The sequence below is a fragment of the Choloepus didactylus genome, chromosome 3 (genome assembly GCF_015220235.1).
Source record: "Choloepus didactylus isolate mChoDid1 chromosome 3, mChoDid1.pri, whole genome shotgun sequence".
Classification (NCBI taxonomy): Eukaryota; Metazoa; Chordata; class Mammalia; order Pilosa; family Megalonychidae; genus Choloepus; species Choloepus didactylus.
The window spans coordinates 53,474,037-53,497,343 of NC_051309.1; the positions used below are offsets into that span (position 1 = coordinate 53,474,037).

Here is a 23,307-nt window from a genome sequence, read left to right on the forward strand (position 1 = left end):
TGGGGAAAACTTGGATACAAAATGTGGCTAATTTCTAAAAAGTCTTAGGCTGGTCGTTAAACTTTCCATGCCCTTTGTTAACCCAGTGCCTCTGCAGACATTCTTGGTGAGTGGCCACTAGATGGCAACCTGTGGTGCCTTCCGGACAGGGTGACTCGGCATCTGTTTCTCTAAAGGGGGCGAAACCAGAAGTTCTGTGGGGACAAGGTCCCCTTTAAAGCAGATGAAACTCTTTGTTGACAGTATTAGCTCTATCCCTTGTAACCATCCTTAATACATATATAAAGTGGAAATACTACTTTTTGCTTAAAAGAGGAAAATTGTTTATTTCCTGCACTCCAGTGAAGCCCTTTGAACATCTTTCGAACATTGGGGTGTCTTTTGGCGGTGGCTGGGCTCGGTCCTGGGATGCTACAGAACTTCACATTTGGCCTTGCACCTCTCCCCAAATACTCACAGCTACTTTATTTTCATTTAGCTGTGTAGTGGTTATCTTAATGAGTTGTTACTGCACCTGTATCTTTTAAAACAAACAACTGCTCTTCCCTTCACTGGGCAGGATTAAACTAAGCTTCTGGCCAAAATCTGGCCTATTTCCTGTGGCTTGTTTCTTGATCTTCCTTTCTAGTGAAGAGCAGGGACTTGAGCCTTATATATTTTTGAGTTACCTGGTTTCCCTCCACCTTGACCCTCCCCCATTATTATCATCATCATCATTATTAAATTATTATGAATTATTTGTACACAAATGATTTTTAAAAAGTCCTACAGTAGCGCACCCAGTGCAAAGTCAGCCCTACCCACGCTCCTGCCTCACAGACTCCCACTTAATGCTTTCTTGCGCATCCTTCTAGTCTCCGTCACCCCTCATTTGGGATCTGGCACTAGATCTTTAAATGGGTTATTGGTATGTCTTCTAGTCCCTCCACAAACCCTTCTCCACAGAGAGCCAGAGTGAGCTTTTCAAGATGCAAGTCGATCGTGCTCTCTCCCAGGATGGGGAGCATCTTCTATTGTTTCCAGGATTCGATAAAAAAAAAGTCACTGTGGACCACAAAAGTCCTGTATGGTCTGGCCCCACTTCCCTCTTCAGCATCATCTTGTACTCTCCCTCTTACTCTCTTAGTCCTTTGGTCTTGCCATGTTTCCTTCTGCCACTGGGCCTTTGTACATGCTGTTTCTTTTCTGGAGAGCCCTGCCTCCCTCCACCCCCACCCCCACCCAATCTAGTTTATGCTTCACTTCTCAGTTTATGTGTCAGTCCCTTGAAAAACTTTTCTGACTGGTACAGTACTCTAATTTTAAACTTCTTAATTTTAGACACATCAAAAAGAGATAAAGACATTCTAAATTGTTCTGGGCCCTTAGAAATTAAACATTCACTGTAATTTTTAGTCTTTATATGGTTTATCATCTCAGTAGATCACAGGGGCTTATTTGCAGTTATCTGTAAAAAAGCTTTCAAACATTTATTGCTGAAAAATAAATTAGTGTACTTTATTATGAACCATATTTTAGTTTCTAAAGTAGGCAAAGATATTTATATTGCTAATACTCTCAATATGTATTTTCTTACTTATTCTATAGTTGTTAGTAGGTAAAAACTCAGCAGAGAAATACAAGGGAACACATCCAACATTGAAAAGTTTTAATATTGTCAATGAAAATGGTGATTCTTGGTTCTGATATTTAAGGGCTAGATATTGGGGACAGAATACTAATTTGTAAAAATAACTAATTAGTCTACTTCTGAAAAGTAAACAGTTATGTGTCTGTTACAGTTAAAAATAGGTTATCATCCCCAGGGTTCTCAGGAGAAATTTCAAGTCTGTTTTCAAGTCTGGGGCAGAGAAAGTACAAGGTGAACTGGAACATCTTGTGCCAGAAAGCAAGGAATTACTAAAAAAAACTGATAGGGACATAACAAAAGGACCCTGGAGTCAGCTTGAAGGGACCAGTGCCCAAACTGGGACAGTTTGTGCATCAAAAAAAATAAAATAAAAAAGCAAATAGTGACAGATTACCTGCACACGGAATTTAAAACAAAAATCCATAAACCCAGAAAATAAGAAAGGTGGTGGTGGAGCTCTTCTTTATAGAAGAGTTCTAGCCAATAAATGTAGAAGGATTGATAGAATTAGCAAACCACCACTTTGCATCTAGCAGTATAACAATTGATTCAGGCAGGTATCAATGGATACTAAAACCATAGGGTGAAAGACTTTTGAGGAACAGGTTATTCACAGTCTCAAGGTATCATCTCGCAGGTTACTGATTATTGCAGATACATGGGGGGAGGGATATATGTATAATGGAGAATTTGGTAGACACCACCTTTACCAAATGATCTAACATAGTATCACCAATAATGGATGAGACTGACATCATGAGCCTCCTGATAGGGTGTACTGAGAAGGACACAACGTTACCTGTAGTGTTCCTGTCACAAGTGTTTCAACTAGGTATAATCACAGAGAAATCCTAAGACAAAAAGAGATGCTACAAAACAACTGCTCTGGACGCTTAAAAATGACAATGTCAAGAAAGACAGAAAAAGGCAGGGCATTCTTCTAGAGACTAAACGATAGGACAACTAAAAGCAAACATGATCATCTTGACTGGGTCCTGGATGGAATAGACGCAGCAGCAATACAGGAAATTTGGGCGACACGGGAAATCTGCGTATGGATTGTATATTAGTTAAGAAAGTTAAACATTTGATACACTGTTAGGAGTGATGATGGTTTGTGGTTAAGTAGGAGAATACCCCTTGTGCACCCAGATGCAAGCTAGTATAGATGTGAAGTGTCATGGTGTCTGCAACTTACTTTTCAGATGGTTCAGAAAAAAGTGTCGTGTGTGAGAGAGAGCACACAAATGTGACAGAATGTCCATTGGTGAATCTGTAGGATGGGTATATTGGTGCTTACTATCTTTAAACTTTTCTGTACTTTTCTGTGAAAGTTTTTGAAATAGTGTAGGAAAAAAAGTAGGTTATCATGGACGTGTTCCCAACTTCAGGGTTTTATGCTTTCCTTTGGTACTGTATTTTATATTACTGCCCCAATTAAGAAAAAACTCAGGTTATAATATGCCTTTATTCTGTTTTTCTAGATGTGATACAACAGAAAAACTAAGAAATACTTTGGATTACTTAAGATCATTATTAAATGATTCTACAAACTTTAAACTTATTTACAGATATGCATTTGACTTTGCACGGGTGAGTTCTCTGGAGCCTTTCCAGATGTTTCCCTCTCCTCCCTCCTCTCTCTCTATTGCCTTTGGAGGTTTGTTTTTACGTGCCACAGCAAAGAATTTGAGTACGTTACTCCCAGGATGCATTTCTTTCTACATGTACACTTTTTAAAATAACCCTGATTCTGGGCAAAAATGTTAGCAAAAAGCTGTAGTGGCGTATCTTTAATGGCTATTGCAGTAGGCTTATAAGTAGGTTATAAATGGTCCTGAAATAGACACTGTTCTCAATGTCTCATATATAAACTTGGAAAGACTTCTCCTTCTCAGTTAACAGAAAGCAGCAAACCTTCACCTGGTGAATTTTCTCTGGAATAAGCTAATCAAATCTAATCCAGTTTCATTTTGGGTGCTATTAAGTGTATTTGGAAATCGTTTGAATTTCAGACTTAAGCTAATTTTAGTTAACTTTATTCGAAATGTATTTTTCTAATCATTTTGAAGAGTGGTCATCCTGTCTGTCACATAGTGAGCCAGGTCCAAATGTATGAGAGTGGTTCTACTGGAGTGAAATAAGTCTTAATTTTTTGTCTGTTCACCATAGGTAGTGAGTTCTGAAATAGCAGTTGACGTCGTATTAATTCAAACACAGCCCATAGCCCACACAGTTACACTTGATTCAAGAATGGTGTTTTCTGTTATGGCTGTGTATTTGATAGATTCAGGGGTCCAGACTTTCTTGATTGATAACATTTTTTTTTTAATGATTTTTTTTTAAAGCAGCGGTCTTGGTAGCAGATGGTTCTTTTCTTTTTCCTACAACCATACTGATCTTGTTCACTTTTTACCCCCCTTTGGCTCTGCTTTTCAGCACCAGAGGTCTATTTGGTGGTGAATTTTGATGCATCTGCAATAACATTAGCAGTTCTGTGTGGTGCCCTCATTCAGATTTTTTGCATTCTTGCAGCTTTCTCATCAAATCACAACATGCAGAAAGACAAATGTTAGAAAATGATGAGGTGAGATTCAGATGCTGTATTTTGCTAAATGGTATTTGTGTGAATATATATAGACATTACTTGGTAAATGCTTTTAAAATAGATGTGTAGTTTCTAGGATTAAATATTTTATTACCTTGAAGCTTTTCCACCCAGTCAGCTGTTTCTTATAGTATGGGTTAAAGTTTGTTTGGAGCATTATACCTTCTCCTCCAAAATCAGTCCTATTTTCTGACTTTCCTGTTTGGGTGTCAGAATTCTCCCAGATATCCCTCACTTTGCAGGGTCCCATTTTGTTCCTGTCTGGCCTTCCATTTTCGGTTGCTCACTGTTGCCCGTCTCACAGGGGCTTCCTGTGGGTGCCTCTTCCTTGGTGTCTCTACTGCATCCTTATCAGTTGAGTCCACTGTTCCTCCTTGCCTGCACTATTTCCACATTCTTTCACTTCTCATACGGCATTTACATCATTGAGGTGCCATTGCCCCAGTGTCACTTGGTCATCTTCCTGCTCTCCAAAGCCTTCCCATTGCCGTTATATTATTGTGGTGCCTCAGGCCATGTATAGTGCAGTTGCTTGTGCAACACCCATAAGTGGCAGACAGCAATGGTTTTAGTCCACTTCACAAGGAGAAAGTGGGCCTCAGAAAAGTGGAAAAATGGTCACCTTTTTAATAAACCCATGTCTTTGGCTCCAGGTCCAGACTGTGAGTCACTCTTGGCCCTCACAGTAGAGTCCCAAGCTTCCTCTCCTACATGTGGCCCATGTTGAGGTGAAACTGAATTACCTGTATTCTCTGCACCTACTGCCTATCCTTTTGGCATTTTTGCTCTGGGTCAAGCTGAGCCCCTGCCTAGAGCCTGGTTTCTTCTCTCACAGCTCTATCTGGTGCCAGGCTTCTGGGCCCCAGCCAGATGCTTCGTTTTTCACACAGCCTCCTTGAATCTTCCTGATGAGAGGGACCTTGCTGCCTTTACTTACACAGCCCTGCTGTCTTCCAGCGTGGCTCTGCAGACTGGGTTCACGTGTCAAGTTTTCCTGGCAGACTGACTGACTGTGTCTTTTCTTTGTATTCCCAGTAGCAGCCAGCACAGTTCTTTGCTTTTAAGGAGGTTCTCAGTAAATATTGGTAAATTAAGCACTTTTACTTAATGGTGAATAAGAACCACCTGTGTTTATCCATTACTTAATTACTAAATAGATTCAATTAAGCTAAAATCTGCTCTAAGATGAATTTGTTAGTGAATTTTTTTAACTGTATCTCATAAATTCTGATATGTTGTATTTTCCCTTTACAGTCAGTTCAACATGTTTTCCATTTTCCTTTGTGATTTCTTTTTTTTTGACCCGTTGGTTATGTTAAAGTGTGTTGTTTTGCTATTTATTTTCCAAATATTTGTGAATTTTCCAGATATCTTTCTGTTAATATCTACTTTAAACAAACCCTATCTAATTTAAGTGCTTAAAATTATTAAGGCTTGGTTTTTGGTCTAAATGTGGTCTGCTGTGATGAATATTCGAAAAGAATGAATTTTCTGCTATCGTTGGATAGAGTGTTCTATAAATGTCAGTTAGGTCAAGTAGGTTGTTAGTGTTGTTCAGCTTTTCTATATCCTTATTGACTTTTTGTCTACTTGTTCTATCAATTTCTGAGAGGAGTGTTGAACCCTCCAATTATAGTTATTTCTCCTGTCACTTCTATCAGTTTTTGCTTCATATATTTTGAAGTGCTGATATTAGGTTTATAGACATTTAGTATTGTTATGTCCTCTTGATGAATTGACCCCTTTCACACTATGAAATGTCTCTCTCTATCCCTGGCAGTATTCCTTGTTCCGAAGTGTATTTTGTTTGATACAGTATAGCCCTCCAGGTTTCTTTTGATTAAGTGCCTGGCATATCTTTTTCTATCCTTTTACTTTTAACCTACATCTGTCTTTATATTTAAAGTGGGTTTCTTGTACATAGTATATAGTTGGGCGTGACAATATCTGTCTTAATTGGGATGCTTAAATCATTTACATCTAATATAATTATTGATATGGTGAGGTTTACAACTCCTGTCTTGCTTTTTTCCCCATATTTGTCTCATCTACTCTTTGTTCCTTTTTGCCTCTTTTCAATGCCTTCTTTTGGATTGTTTTTTTTTTTGTTTTTTTTTTTTAATGATTCCATTTTATTTCTACTGTTGCCGAATTAGCTATACCTCTGTTTTATTTTTGTAGTTGTTCTAGGCTTTACAGTATATATCTTTAAATTTTCACAGTCTATCTTCAGATATTATTATACCATTTTATATAAATGTAAGAACCTTTTACAGTATGTTTCATTTTCCTTTCCCATTATTTATGCTATTGTTTTCATACAATATGTACTATAAATCTTAACTGTAGATTATCCCTTTTTACTTTAAAAAAGGAATTCTCTTTTTTGGAGATTAAAATGTAAAAAAAGTATCATTTATATTTACCCAAATATTTACCATTTCTGTGCTCTTTATTCCTTTTATATAAATCCAGATTTCCATCTGTTACCATTTTCCTTCCACTTAAAAAATTTACTTTAATATTTCTCATAGTGTAGATCTGATGGTAATGAATTATCCAAAGTTTTATTTTGCCTTTAAAGGAATTTTTCTGGGTAAAAAATTCTAGGCTAATAGTTTTATACTTTCAGTACTTCAGTGATGTCTCTATTGTCTTCTGATGTGTAGCTTCTGATGGTAAGTCTGGTATCATTCTTACCTTTGTTCCTTTGAACATAATATCTTTTTTTGGGTTTGTTTTCTGACCACTTTTATTCTCTTTTCACTGCTTTTCAGCAGGTTCCTGATGATGTACCTTGGCATAATTTTCCTTATGTTTATTCTGCTTGGGGTTTGTTGAACTTTTTGGATCTATGGGTTTATAGTTTACATTAAATTAGGACATTCTTCAGCTGTTATTTCTTCAAATATTTTTTTCTGTTCCCCTTTTGCTGTCCTCTGGGATTATAATTATACCTATGTTGGACTGCCTGATATTTTCCCACAAGCCACTGAAGCTGTGTTCATTTTCTTTTCAGTTTTTTACTCTGTGTTTTATTTAAGATAGTTTATATTATTAAGTCTTCAAATTTACTAATCTTTTCTTCTGCAGTGTCTAATCTGTTGTTAATGCTGTTAATTACAGCCAGTATTGTTTTCATACCAGATACTGTAATTGTCACCTCTAGAAGTTCCATTTGGCTCTTTTTTTATATATCTTGCATTTCTCTACTCATAATAATGTTTTCTTCTACCTTCTTGAATATCTAAAACATGTTTATAACCTTGTCTCCCAGTTCCATTGTCTCTCTTATTTCTTGGTTTCATTATATTGATTGATTTTCCTCTTAGTTATTGGTCGTATTTTCCAGCTTCTTTGCCTGCCTAGCAGATTTTTTGTTAGCTATTTGATATTGTGAATTTTATATTGGTTGCTGTGTTTTGTTGTATTACTTTAAATAAAATTGGGTTTGTTTTTTCCTGGTGCATAGTTAAGTTACTTGGAATCAGTTTGATCCTTTGAAAGATTAGAGAATCCTTAATTCTAGGCAACATCTTTCTGCATATTCTACCCAAGGCCTTTGTATATTATGTGGTCTTTCCTCTCTACTTGGTAAGAATACATAGTATTCTCATAATAACTTTACAAGTTATGAGAATTTCTGCTTACTCTTTTGCAGTAGTTCTTTCCCTGGACTTGAGTGGATAGTTTCCTCTCACACATGTGCAGATAACTACTCGGCCAAAGACTTGAGGAGACCATTCTGTAAATCTCCAGATCTCTCTCTGTGTAGCCCCCTCATTGCTGGTATTTTGCCCCTCAAATTATAGCCACCCCTGCCTCCTTGAGCTCTAAATTCTGTCTTCTCCAACTCAGCCAGACTGCTGGGCTCTTTTTGGGCCGAGTTACAGTCTGGAAAATGCTTCTGCACAATAAGATGGTGTCATGGTAGGGATTAATTTATTTGTTTTTCTTCTCTCAAGGATTACAGACCTGTTCTGCCTGTTGTTCAATGTGTGCAAACCATGGTTTTGTATATTTGTCCCGTGTTCTGGTTGTCTGAAGTGAAATTATACTTGGTCTCTGTTATTTCATCTTAGTTGGAAGCAGAATTCAAAATCCCTTTTCTTTTTCAGTCTTTATTTTTTTATACTAAAAAAATAATAATTCCTTTAGGTAATAACATATAATTATCTCAGCAGACCTTTTTTAATGCAATTTTATTGAGATATATTTACATATCAGATAATCATCCAAAGTGTACAATCAGTGGTTCACAGTATCATCATATGGTTGTGCATTCATCACCACATCAATTTTGAACATTTTCATTACTCCAAAAAAATAAAAATATAAATATAAAAAGGACACTCAAAATATTCCATACCTCTAATCTCCCCCCCCATTATTTATTTATTTTTTGTCTTTGTTTTCTTACTCATCTTTCCATACACTGGATAAAGGGAGTGTCAGTCGCAAGGTTTTTGCTATCACACAGTCATACCTTAAGAGCTATATAATTATACAGTCATCTTCAAGAATCAAGGCTACTGAATTCCAGTTCAACAGTTTCAGTTATTTCCTTCTAGCTGATCCAATACACTAAAAACTACAAAGGGATATCTATATAATGCATAAGCATAACCTCCAGAATGACCTGTCGACTCTATTTGAAATCTCTCAGCCACTGAAACTCCATTTTGTTTCATTTCTCTTCCCCTTTTTGGTCAAGAAGGCTTTCTCAATGCCATAATGCCAGGGCCAAGCTCCCCCCTGGGAGTCATGTCTAACGTTGCCAGGGAGATTAACACCCTGTCACAGCAGACCTTTTAAAATAACACTTTTAATGAGAATTTAACTATCCAGTACAATTTTAAAACCCTAAATATTAGATCCCAAATAACAATTGCCTATAATGTATTAAATATTCTGAATTTTACTTAATCTGTCAGGAAGGAATTAGAGTGCAATGCCAGAAAATGGTGACGTGACCCCTTTAACAAGTCCCCAGAAAGATTGCAGTCCCAGTGGTGTGACAGTTTCTTTCCTCACCTTCGAATCTTGTACTCAATTAAAAATAGTACTTGGCTATAAAGTTGTATTATTTTTCTCCTAGGCTTTCCTTGACTTGAATTTATTTATAGTCTTAGAGATGCCAGAGAATTTTGGAACTTTAAAGCTGAAAGAAATCTTGATGTCATCTGGTCCAGTCTTGTCATTAACCAGATAATGAAACTGAGAGCCAGAGAGGAGGGGTCAACTTGTGAGCCCGAGGTCCTGCCCCTACACACAGGCTGGCATCCTCTCCACACAGCCACACCACCTTTGCTGACTGAGAACTGCCCCCATCCTACGGCATCTTGTTAGAGGAAGATAGTGCGATATAAATCCAAGGGCTGAAATGGCCGGTTCTTTCATATAAGTGAAATTTTGTCTCAGTATTTTTATGCATAGGGTTTTTTTTCCCCTGTGTACACTTCAGTTACTATAAAAAACAAATATTCTCGTAAATATACTTCAAATATAATAGCGATTTTTTTCTTGATTCCTTTGTAAAAATGGACCTAGCAAGATTGGCTAAAGAGGATGGGATAAAAGACCAAATACATAAATTTTTCATAGATCTGAGAACAGTTATTAAATAGGAATAAATTGAAATCTTTTCCATTCTCTGTGGCAGAGGCAAGTAACTATGCTGAGAGTCATTGAGAGAATTGACACTTGGAATTCTGAGAAGAGTCTGTGTTGGGTTAAGTGGGGCATGGATTAAGCAATAACGGTGAGGATCCAGCTAAGAGGAGAGAATGTGAATTTACAGTGATGCCGTTCTCCATAGCAGTAGGCCTTTTTCTAGCAGTGCAGTCCAGTCTTGATGCAGAAAGGAAAGGATGAGGGGATAAATTCAGAGTGAAAAGTTTGTGGGTGCAGAGGGCAGAAGGGATTTGAGAGTAGCCATCCAGACAGAATGGGGAAGTGAAGTTAGGAGAAGCTGCTAAATAGAGAGAAAGGGATACCTTGAAGGTGAGGACGAACATACAGGAGTGAGCAAAAGAACAGGAGATTTCTCTACGGGGGAGAAAAGTCCTTGCTTTCCTACTCTTTAAAATAAACCTTTAAAAAGTCATAATGGAGGGTTTTATGGAGGCAGAAGATAACAGTGGGAATACTTTTTCTGAGAAGTGATCTTGTGACAGATTCATTTTTTTTTTTAAACATCATTTTATTGAGATATATTCACATACCACGCAGTCATACAAAACAAATCGTACTTTCGATTGTTCACAGAACCATTACATAGTTGTACGTTCATCACCTAAATCAATCCCTGACACCTTCATTAGCACACACACAAAAATAACAAAAATAATAATTAGAGTGACAAAGAGCAATTGAAGTAAAAAAGAACACTGGGTACCTTTGTCTGTTTGTTTCCTTCCCCTGTTTTTCTACTCATCCATCCATAAACTAGACAAAGTGGAGTGTGGTCCTTATGGCTTTCCCAATCCCATTGTCACCCCTCATAAGCTACATTTTTATACAACTGTCTTCGAGATTCATGGGTTCTGGGTTGTAGTTTGATAGTTTCAGGTATCCACCACCAGCTACCCCAATTCTTTAGAACCTAAAAAGGGTTGTCTAAAGTGTGCGTAAGAGTGCCCTCCAGAGTGACCTCTCGGCTCGTTTTGGAATCTCTCTGCCACTGAAGCTTATTTCATTTCCTTTCACATCCCCCTTTTGGTCAAGAAGATGTTCTCCGTCCCACGATGCCGGGTCTACATTCTTCCCCGGGAGTCATATTCTACGTTGCCAGGGAGATTCACTCCCCTGGGTGTCTGATCCCACGTAGGGGGGAGGGCAGTGATTTCACCTTTCAAGTTGGCTTAGCCAGAGAGAGAGGGCCACATCTGAGCAACAAAGAGGCATTCAGGAGGAGACTCTTAGGCACAAATATAGGGAGGCCTAGCCTCTCCTTTGCAGCAACCGTCTTCCCAAGGGTAAAACTTATGGTAGAGGGCTCAACCCATCAAACCACCAGTCCCCTATGTCTGTGGTCATGTTAGCAACCATGGAGGTGGGGTAGGCGAATAACCCTGCACTCTCCACAGGCTCCTCAAGGGGGCACTACATCTTTTTTTTTTTCCTTGTTTTTCTTTCTTTTTTTTTTTTTTTTAACTTTCCCTTCTTTTTTAAATCAACTGTATGAAAAAAAAAGTTAAAAATAAAACAAACATACAATAAAAGAACATTTCAAAGAGACCATAACAAGGGAATAAGAAAAAGACAACTAACCTAAGATAACTGCTTAACTTCCAACATGTTCCTACTTTACCCCAAGAAAGTTACCTAATATAGCAACATTTCTGTGAACTTGTTCCTACTATATCCATCAGAATTTAACAGACCATAGTCATTTCTGGGCATCCCCAGAACGTTAAATAGCTTATCTGTTCTTCTTGGATTATTGTTCCCCCTTCCTTAATTGCTCTCTACTGCTAGTTCCCCTACATTCTACATTATAAACCATTTGTTTTACATTTTTCAAAGTTCACATTAGTGGTAGCATATAATATTTCTCTTTTTGTGCCTAGCTTATTTCGCTCAGCATTATGTCTTCAAGGTTCATCCATGTTGTCATATGTTGCACGAGATCGTTCCTTCTTACTGCCGCGTAGTATTTCATCGTGTGCATATACCACATTTTATTTATCCACTCATCTGTTGAAGGACATTTGGGTTGTTTCCATCTCTTGGCAATTGTGAATAATGCTGCCATGAACAGTGGCGTGCAGATATCTGTTCGTGTCACTGCTTTCCGATCTTCTGGGTATATACCGAGAAGTGCAATCGCTGGATTGAATGGTAACTCTATATCTAGTTTTCTAAGGAACTGCCAAACTGACTTCCAGAGTGGCTGAACCATTATACAGTCCCACCAACAATGAATAAGAGTTCCAATTTCTCCACATCCCCTCCAGCATTTGTAGTTTCCTGTTTGTTTAATGGCAGCCATTCTAACCGGTGTTAGATGGTATCTCATTGTGGTTTTAATTTGCATCTCTCTAATAGCTAGTGAAGCTGAACATTTTTTCATGTGTTTCTTGGCCATTTGTATTTCCTCTTCAGAGAACTGTCTTTTCATATCTTTTGCCCATTTTATAATTGGGCTGTCTGTACTATTGTCATTGAGTTGTAGGATTACTTTGTATATGCAAGATATAAGTCTTTTGTCAGATACATGGTTTCCAAAAATTTTTTCCCATTGAGTTGGCTGCCTCTTTACCTTTTTGAGAAATTCCTTTGAGGTGCAGAAACTTCTAAGCTTGAGGAGTTCCCATTTATCTATTTTCTCTTTTGTTGCTTGTGCTTTGGGTGTAAAGTCTAGGAAGTGGCCGCCTAATACAAGGTCTTGAAGATGTTTTCCTACATTATCTTCTAGGAGTTTTATGGTACTTTCTTTTATATTGAGATCTTTGGTCCATTTTGAGTTAATTTTTGTGTAGGGTGTGAGGTAGGGGTCCTCTTTCATTCTTTTGGATATGGATATCCAACTCTCCCAGCCCCATTTGTTGAAAAGACTATTATGGCTCAGTTCAGTGACTTTGGGGGCCTTATCAAAGATCAGTCGGCCATAGATCTGAGGGTCTATCTCCGAATTCTCAATTCGATTCCATTGATCTATATGTCTATCTTTGTGCCAGTACCATGCTGTTTTGGCAACTGTGGCTTTATAATAAGCTTCAAAGTCAGGGAGTGTAAGTCCTCCCACTTCGTTTTTCTTTTTAGAGTGTCTTTAGCAATTCGAGGCATCTTCCCTTTCCAAATAAATTTGATAACTAGCTTTTCCAAGTCTGCAAAGTAGGTTGTTGGAATTTTGATTGGGATTGCATTGAATCTGTAGATGAGTTTGGGTAGAATTGACATCTTAATGACATTTAGCCTTCCTATCCATGAACATGGAATATTTTTCCATCTTTTAAGGTCCCCTTCTATTTCTTTTAGTAGAGTTATGTAGTTTTCTTTGTATAGGTCTTTTACATCTTTGGTTAAGTTTATTCCTAGGTACTTGATTTTTTTAGTTGCTATTGAAAATGGTATCTTTTTCTTGAGTGTCTCTTCAGTTTGTTCATTTCTAGCATATAGAAACATTACTGACTTAGGTGCATTAATCTTGTATCCCGCTACTTTGCTAAATTTGTTTATTAGCTCTAGTAGCTGTATCGTCGATTTCTCAGGGTTTTCTAGATATAAGATCATATCATCTGCAAACAATGACAGTTTTACTTCTTCTTTTCCAATTTGGATGCCTTTTATTTCTTTGTCTTGCCGGATTGCCCTGGCTAGCACTTCCAGCACAATGTTGAATAACAGTGGTGACAGCGGGCATCCTTGTCTTGTTCCTGATCTTAGAGGGAAGGCTTTCAGTCTCTCACCATTGAGTACTATGCTGGCTGTGGGTTTTTCATATATGCTCTTTATCATGTTGAGGAAGTTTCCTTCAATTCCTACCTTTTGAAGTGTTTTTATCAAAAAGAGATGTTGGATTTTGTCAAATGCTTTTTCAGCATCTATTGAGATGATCAATTGATTTTTCCCTTTCGAGTTTTTAATGTGTTGTAGTACATTGATTGTTTTTCTTATGTTGAACCATCCTTGCATGCCTGGAATGAACCCCACTTGGTCATGGTGTATGATTTTTTTAATGTGTCTTTGGATTCGATTTGCAAGTATTTTGTTGAGGATTTTTGCATCTATATTCATTAGGGAGATTGGCCGGTAGTTTTCCTTTTTTGTAGCATCTTTGCCTGGTTTTGGTATTAGATTGATGTTAGCTTCATAAAATGAGTTAGGTAGTGTTCCCTTTTCTTCAATGTTTTGAAAGAGTTTGAGTAAGATTGGTGTCAGTTCTTTCTGGAAAGTTTGGTAGAATTCCCCTGTGAAGCCATCTGGCCCTGGGCATTTATTTGTGGGAAGATTTTTGATGACTGATTGGATCTCTTTGCTTGTGATGGGTTGGTTGAGGTCTTCTATTTCTTCTCTGGTCAGTCTAGGTTGTTCATATGTTTCCAGGAAATTGTCCATTTCTTCTACAATTATCCAGTTTGTTGCCATACAGTTGTTCATAATATCCTCTTATAATTTTTTAATTTCTTCAGGATCTGCAGTTATGTCACCTTTTTCATTCATTATTTTGTTTATATGGGTCTTCTCTCTTTTTGATTTTGTCAGTCTAGCTAGGGGCTTGTCAATCTTGTTGATCTTCTCAAAGAACCAACTTTTGGTGATATTTATCCTCTCTATTGTTTTTTTGTTCTCTATGTCATTTATTTCTGCTTTAATCCTTGTTATTTCTTTTCTTTTATTTGGTTTAGGATTGGTTTGCTGTTCATTTTCTAGCTTTTTCAGTTGATCCATTAGTTCTTTGATTTTGGCTCTTTATTCCTTTTTAATATATGCGTTTAGTGCTATAAATTTCCCCCTTAGCACTGCTTTTGCTGCATCCCATAGAATTTGGTATGTGTGTTCTCATTTTCATTCGTCTCTATATATTTAGCAATTTCTCTTGCTATTTCTTCTTTAACCCACTGATTGTTTAGGAGTGTGTTGTTTAACCTCCAGGTATTTGTGAATTTTCTAAGTCTCTGATGGTTATTGACTTCTAATTGTATTCCATTGTGGTCAGAGAATGTGCTTTGAATAATTTCAATCTTTTTAAATTTATTGAGGCTTGTTTTATGTCCCAGCATATGATCTATTCTGGAGAAAGTTCCGTGAGCACTAGAAAAGTATGTGTATCCTGGTGATTTGGGATGTAATGTCCTGTATATGTCTGTTAAATCTAATTCATTTATCAGATTGTTTAGGTTTTCAATTTCCTTATTGGTCTTCTGTCTGGTTGATCTATCTATAGGAGAGAGTGATGTGTTGAAGTCTCCCACAATTATTGTGGAAACATCAATTGCTTCCTTTAGTTTTGCCAGTGTTTCTCTCATGTATTTTGTGGCACCTTGATTGGGTGCATAGACATTTACGATTGTTATTTCTTCTTGTTGAATTGCCCTTTTATTAGTATGTAGTGGCCTTCTTTGTCTCTCAAAACATCCCTGCATTTGAAGTCTATTTTATCTGAGATTAATATTGCTACACCTGCTTTCTTTTGGCTGTAGCTTGCATGAAATATTTTTTTCCATCCTTTCACTTTCAGTTTCTTTGTGTCCCTGTGTCTAAGATGAGTCTCTTGTATGCAACATATTGATGGTTCATTTTTTTTGATCCATTCTGCGAATCTGTATCTTTTAATTGGGGAGTTTAATCCGTTTACATTCAACGTTATAACCGTGAAGGCATTTCGTGAATCGGCCATCTTATCCTTTGGTTTATGTTTGCCATATTTTTCCCTCTCTCTATTAATATCCTTTATTTTACCCATACCGAATCTCTTTAGTACTGAACCTTTCTCCAAGTCTCTCTGTCCTTTCTTTGTTTCTCTGTCTGTAGGGCCCCCTTTAGTATCTCCAGTAGGGCAGGTCTCTTGTTAGCAAATTCTCTCAGCATTTGTTTGTCTGTGAAAAATTTAAGCTCTCCCTCAAATTTGAAGGAGAGCTTTGCTGGATAAAGTATTCTTGGCTGGAAATTTTTCTCACTCAGAATTTTAAATATATCGTGCCACTGCCTTCTTGCTTCCGTGTTGGCTGCTGAGTAGTCACTACTTAGTCTTATGCTGTTTCCTTTGTATGTGGATGACAGATTCATTTTTACACATTAGACCTTAACAGTCTGTCTCTCGATGTGTTCACTTTTCCAGCAGTAGGTACCAACTACTTTTGTTGAATCTTTCCGAGGAGGTGTTTCAGGAAGATGCAAGAGGCCACCTACATTAAAGCTAATATTATCTTCCTCCTCTAAGTAAAACAACAGCTAAGTCATTCCTATTTAAGCTTGAAATAATTATGGATGTTACTAAGAAAAATTTTGCTGGGTCTTGTGTTCAACAGCCCTTGTTATCCAAAAATTCCTCCTGAGATCTAACCTAAATCTGTTACCATTTGGATTCACTTCCTCTTCTAACTTGAGTCAGTTTCTCAGTTCTTAACCAATGTATGTGTCTAGTTTTCCTCTCCACACTATCCTCCAGCACGTGTGTGCATGTGTTTGCACACACACAGCCCTCTAATTTTTTCTCATGTTTTTTGTTGTAAGTTACAGAGAAAATGGTAAGTTGGTCTAGGAGAGGGCAAGAATAGGAAGAATGTGACATAGTCATCTACAGGTCCATTACCCTGAAAATCTTGTCATTTTTATCTTTAAAGATTCTTCTTTGGTTATTGAAGAGTCACCCAGAGTTGTTCAACAATTATTTGTAAAGCTAATGGGATTAACTGTCTCTTGATATTAAATCTCTCTTCTCTCTTTACTTCAAGGGAAGTGATATGGTGGGCAATGAAGAGCTCAGATTTGGAGTCAGACCACCTGGCTTAAGTCTTAGACCCATCATTTATTGACTATTAATTCTCTGGGCCTCAGTTTCATTATTTATAAATTGGGGATAATAATAGCACCTATTACAGTAGAGCTGTTGTACTAAATGAGTTTAAGTAAAAAGCACTTAAAACAATTGCTGGCTCAGAGTAAGTTCTCAGTAAAAGTTAACCATTGAATTGGAAATAGTTGAATTATTCTTTACTGACATTACTTATATGTTTGAAAACATCAAGTTTCAAATGATGGCGTGTTTTCTGAGAGTAGGGCTTACAGTAATAGAATCTAATTGTGCCAGATAAAATGACAAGGAAAAACTGACTTGTCAGATTTTTTTCTCATTTTTTAAAGTAAGTGTCAAGAGTTCAGGTTATTAAGTAATTTCCTTGCAAACATTATCTGTAAACTGATATTGGCTAAATCCTAAAAGCATAATTATTTCAGATTCATTTTTCTTAATGGGAGAGCATCCCGGGGTATATGGAGAAAAAAAACTGCTATATTTGTTTCATAAACTGAATCTTGGTGTTCTTTAGATTTATGTTCTTTAGAAGTCTTCATTTTTATATATGTTCCTTTACTTAGAGAGCCATGTTAAGAAGGACTCCATTTTCTCATTATTTTTTGTAATCCCTGTGGTCTCAAATGAGAATGACGTGGTATGTGTTACAGGTCTTCAACTTAGGACTTTAGATTTCATATACTAATCTCTGGCTTGTTTGTGAATCATATATATATATTTTAATATAATTTTTAACTGAGAATTTGTAGGTTTACAGAATAATCGTGCAGAAAATAGAGGTCCCATATTACGCCCATTATTTTAACATTCTACATCTATAACAAGCACATTTGGTTTTGATATCAACTTCAATATCATGCACTTACACTCTTCCTGTATCCTCCATCCCCATCCTTTTTTGTTGTACTCATTACATATTATATCTTTATACACTGTACATCTAAAACCATAGATGTATCGTTACTTTTTATCCATTTGAATCTTAGCACCTGTAAGAAGTAAGAAGTGGAGTTATATACCAAAATGTACAACACAACAGTACCGGCATTTATAGTTACCCAAATGGTTACCTTTGCCAGAGATCTTTATTTTCTTATGCTGCTTCAAACCACTGACTAGTGTCCTTTACTTTCACGCTGGAGAACTCCCTTTTAGCATTGTTTGTAGGGCAGGTCTGGTGGTGATGAACTCCATCACCTTTTGTTTATCTGGGAATGTCTTAATCTATCCCTCATTTTTGAAAGTCTCACCAGATATAAAATTGATTGGCAGTTTTCTTTCAGCTCTTCTTTCTTTCAACCCACCGCCTTCTTGCCTCCATGGTTTCTGATGAGAAATCAGTACTTAATTTTATTAAGACTCCCTTGTACATAACACATTGCTATTCTCTTGCAGCTTTCAGAACTCGCTCCTTGTCCTTGACATTTAATAGTTTGATTACTGTGTGTCTGGGTGTGGTTTTCTTCAAGTTCATCCTGTTTTGTGTTTTCTAGGCTTCTTGAATGTGCATATTAATGTCTTTTGTTACATTTGGGAAGTTTTCTGCCATTATTTCTTTGAGTATTTCTTCTTCCCCTCGCTCTTTTTGTCTCCTTCTGGGACCCTCGTAGTGTTCATTTGGTACACTTGATGGTGTTCCACAGATCTCTTAGTTTCTATTTGCTTTTTTATACTTTTTTTTTTTTTTTTTTTCTTTTTCCTCCTTAGCCTAAATAATTTCAGTTGTCTTGTCTTCAAGTTCACTGATTCTGTCTTCTGCCAGCTCCAGCCTGCCTGGAGGAAAACCCTCAAAGGAATTTTTCATTTCAGTTATTGTGGTCTTCCACTCCAGTAATTCTGTTTTGTTCCTTTTAAAAATTTCTCTCTTTATTGAAATCCCATATTGTTCATTCATTGTTTTCCTCATAACCTTTAGTTGTTTTTATGAGTTTTCCTTTGTCTTCTTGAGAACATTGAAGATCAATTTTTTAAAGTCTTTGTCTAGTGTATCCCAACTCTGGTCCTCATGGTTGATGGTTTCTGGATTTTTATCTTGTTCCTTTGGATGGATCATCATTTCCTGTTTGTCTTGTAATTTTTTGTTGCACACTGTACACCTTAATAACTTAAAGTGTTAACTCTGGGATTTAGTCCCTGAGCTGTGTATTCCTTAAGTATATATCCATTTAGTGATGTGACAGATTTCCATGAGTGCCAGGAGCTAACAAAAACAAACAAACCAAAGCAAAAAGCACTTTTCATAGTCTTTTCAAATTGGCTTTTCTTTGGCTGGCGTCATTCGGAGCTTGGCCCTCCAGTCAAGATCAGCCTGAGGTGAATGTGAAGTCCAGGGTCTTCTCTGTCTTATCTGAGCCTGCATGGAATCAGCTTCTTATCTTGAGCTTGTATTTGCTTGTGGCCTTAGGAATTCCCTAATTTATAGGAATTCAAATGCACCTTCTACTCCTGTGAAATAGTCTTTGTTCCCCTCTTGGATGCTATATTAATATGTCTAATACAGGTAATCCTTTGCCCCTTGCCACTTTGACTTAATTGTTTCTGATGCTCCTTTAGCTGTCTGCAAGCTGCTTCTGCTTACACGACAAGTTCTGGGAGGGTGAGCCCAAGACAAGTTTCCTAGTTTCATATTTCAGTCTTCCACCAGAGAGACTGACACTGACATACCGGCACCCCAGTATGTGCGTGGGGGTCAACTGCTCCCTCTGGAACAAATCCAAGGATCCACAATGGGAATGCATACTGGCTCTACACTGCACCAGGGAGGAGGTGGGGGAGAGCCCAGCCAGGTGCCACAGCTCCACCTACTGTTTTTGGAGCTGTGTGTTCCTGATTCGGCCCTTGTCCAGTTACTGCAACCCTTTGTTTTCTGGAGTTTTGAGGAAGATGACTCTGCCAGGTTTTCCTAGTTGTTCAAAGATTTGGGGGGTGGGGGGGTGGCACCCTGAAATGTCTTATACCACCATCTTGATGGAGCAGAACTCCCATATATGTTTCTTGAGTCCAGCTAGTCTCTCTTAAAAATCTTTGAGGTTTTTCTTTCCTGTTTAACATTTTTTTCTTTGTAATTTTATTAATTCGAGGTTCTTCTGTTCACATACAAGTGAAAGGAAATAGATCATCTGAAACAGTTGGGGTCCTCTGAAATAGCATATCTGAATACCTAGATGTTTGAAGATTCATTTTCTTAAGATCATATTTATATTTTGGTTAATTAATTATTTTGTTTCAGTATTATTTCTTAAGTCTTGTATGCCAATTAGGAGAAAATGCTTAATTTTCACGTCTTACAGGAAATCATATGGGAATGGTTTTACATAAACAGAGACACTACTTTTTTCATATTAAACTCCAGATAAGTTCTTAATAAAGCATAATTTTTCTCTACTGTACATTAGCTGTTATTAGTCTCTAGCTTGAGTGCCTCTGTTCCATATATAAAAGATAATTTCTTGGGATGTGCAGAGTAGGAAATTTAGGCTTTGCAGCTCTATTATAAGGGGCCTGGTCTCGTTCTGTAACTCTTGTTTTTAATCTATTTTTAAGGAGGGCACCAAGGTAGATTCTAATTCTGTGTTGTGGGTGATAAGCACATCTTAGGTGTATGGAAACTGTTAAGTTCCTATTACTATCTGAAAAATACAACAATTATTCTTCTATTTATTATCTTGGAAAATTTAAGTTTGTGAAATACATACCCACACATTTTGGGTCCGGCGATAGGCAGGGAGGAAAGTTTCCATTTCTTTCTCTTTTCACCTTGACTGGCCTTCTGCAGATTCTGGGTAACCTTTGGCAGGCTATCCCTAGGTACTTTCTGCTTGACTCTGACCTTGGACGACAGGAATCTGTTGGTTTGCCCCTGCCTCCTTGGCACTCCACAAGCAGTGGATTATAGGAGTGGTGTTGGCAGTGTGCTGTTGAATTTCTTACAAGGAACTTCTGAATGTCTTTTCTGTACTCCTTGGATTTGTTAAGTTGGTTATTATTATTATTTTTTTAATGCCCTTCATGTTGATGGCTGCCTGATAACATTCTGGGAGATTCGTTTCATTTTTAATTGGGAACTCATTTGCAGAGAATGCTATTAGGATCATTGTCGGAGAAACCTCTCAAGAGTGTCTCCATTTTAATGTTTAGTATATGTTGGCTGTGGGATTCCTTGACTATTGCTCCCAGGAATTTGGAGTGTTTCCAGTTATGGTTATTTACACTTAGCCTCAAGTTCACCCGCAGGCAATGTTGGTTATCAGTGAGATGCCACAGTTCAGATCCTGAGTGCATCCATAATATCTTTCTCTTATTTGCTAGGCAGAAGATGGTGTTAGTGATTGCGAGCTGCTGTCTGGCACCCTTGCAGAGCAGGAGTAAGTGAGTGCTGTTCAGCTTTCCAATCCTGTGAGTCCGATGCCTTTCCTCCATGTTTTGGCATCACTGCCAAACACATGCATTGAAATTTTTCATGATCATCAGTTTGTCAGATGATTATATTGTTACAAAGAGTCTGTCCAGTCAGTCCAGGTCTTTTGTATCTTTTTTTTTTTTTTTTTTTTTTTTTTTTGTCATTCTAGTGTATGTTCATTGAGATGGGGACATAGGTGTTGATGTTGGAAGAAGGTGAAATATATATTAAGGCAAGATTAGAGATTTTGGGTTTAGTGAAGGAGCACAAACTCCACAAAGGAATACTTTTCTAGAGCAACAGTGTCATCAACCCAGTGCTACATGAACTATTGTTTGACAAATGGAGTTTGGCTGAATACTGTGGCTGCTGCATGTGTTTCTCAACACCTTACTCATTTTCCTTCTGGACTGCTTTGTAGTGTGATGCACTATTGCCGACTGCCACACCTGTGTTAATAGGGTAAGAGGAAGATTTCCTTTTGCTTCAACAGTGCATTGCAAAAGGGTAAGCCCTTGAAATGCAGCAGCCAATGAGGTTTAGTTGGTGAATGGCAGGCAAACTTGAGAGTGCCTTTTCTGCTGTCCTCCTCTTCATTGGGAGTGAGTACTCTAATCCTGAGCAGGGCTATGTGCATGGCCAAAAGGCAGGCAGAGAATCCTGTGGAAAGGAGGACCCACCTTTTTGCATAGAACTGTGGAATTGGGATATGCCTGCCCTCATCAGACTTGAGTTGTGTGGCCTGTAACAAGAGAAAGGTAATGCAGGGTCATCTGAGTTGGTCTGCTCATGAATGGTAATAATACTTTATGACTGGGACCAAAACACAGACCTATCACACGTCTTCCTTAGGAGCATGTTTCTATACCTTCATCTATCCCGTTTGCTGTTGTTGAGTGAGGCCCTAATATTTGCTGTGCAGTTCTTTTAACTTCAGTGTCATAGTAAGAAATTCTTTGTGTACTAAAGAGAACTTCACTGTTAAGAGTCCTGGAGATATCTGTTTTATTGGGAGGTATGTGTGGCTACATATGTTGCTGACAGTGGTGATCACAGCATTATCCCTTAATTTGGTGAACGTTTATGTTCTACCCAAGATGGGATAGCCAGGCACTTTCTTCCTTTGTTGAAAAGTACTTCTGCAGATTACCGCCTGGAGGCTGGCTTTGCATATGTAAGGTTACCATTCAAGGTCCCAGGACCTCTATGCCTTTCCATAGAAATTGCCCACTTGTAGTCTCAGAATAGAAACTTCTAAGAAAGATGGGAATGAGAAATTAGGATCCTTAATTGCAAATATAATGGGAATGAACTCAATCTTCTGCCCATATTTTGGTTTATGTACTGTTTCTTTTCTGGTTGCCTTGATGAATGTTGTCTTTTGGTTACTAGTCAAGGGTATTCTGCTAGGAGGTTAACATCCAACAAATTCAAGGTAAGGAGAACTATGTAGATAGACACATTGCCTTCCCACAGAGCAGGCGAATGATACATCCTCTTGTTTGGAAAGAATCTCCAAAGCTCCAAAATTTTTTTATGAGCTCAATTTAATGCCATCATATTTAGGTAGAAAAAAATATTTACTAATGAAGTGTAATTTTTAGAAAATTGACATTAATTAAGGAAATCTGATTCCTAAGTATGGAAATCAAAATGTTTAAACTCCATCTAGTTAAACTAATAGGCTTTAGGGTCAACAATTATGAATTTGGTGATTATCATGAATGTCAAACAAGCAAGTGAGTGAGTTACAGATATTTACTTACCCATGAAATAATCGTGGATACTACTACTACATAACTAATTGATTCTGCAGTAGGGTGATCATTCAGTTGATGAATCTTTCTCACAGTAAATTTATATAGTGCCAAAAGAATCGAGTCTTCCATTGTGTTTGACTACCTCTCCTCCTCCCCCAGCCTTAGTCTTGATTCAAGGTTTTTATGGTATATGATAAATGAGTTGTTTACTAATTTCTTGTTGATGTGAAATGCAAATTTGGATTATTTGTATTAATTATTTGGTGGCATCTGGCTCATCCTTGTTTTTATTTGTTAAACAGGAAAAGGACCAGCGCAGCCTAGACATAAATACTGCCAAGTGCATGTTGGGACTGTTATTAGGAAAAATGTGGCCCCTTTTTCCAGTTTTTCACCAATTCTTAGAGGTACCAAATAGTTATTTTATGA

The 23,307-nt window shown here is 37.5% G+C and overlaps 1 protein-coding gene across 8 annotated transcripts in view; it reads left to right on the plus strand.

Annotated features, from left to right (window-relative positions):
- DCUN1D4 (defective in cullin neddylation 1 domain containing 4) overlaps nt 1-23,307 on the plus strand; it is a 105,794-nt gene that overhangs the window by 76,808 nt on the left and 5,679 nt on the right. For 3 of the 8 annotated variants that reach the window (XM_037829777.1, XM_037829778.1, XM_037829784.1), the window contains 2 exons: nt 3,115-3,223; nt 23,181-23,285. In XM_037829777.1, the coding sequence (XP_037685705.1) occupies nt 3,115-3,223; nt 23,181-23,285 (214 nt within the window). Of the gene's footprint in view, nt 1-3,114; nt 3,224-21,027; nt 21,115-23,180; nt 23,286-23,307 lie in introns of those variants that run through there. The other 5 variants (XM_037829779.1, XM_037829780.1, XM_037829782.1 and 2 more) reach the window with 3 other exon arrangements.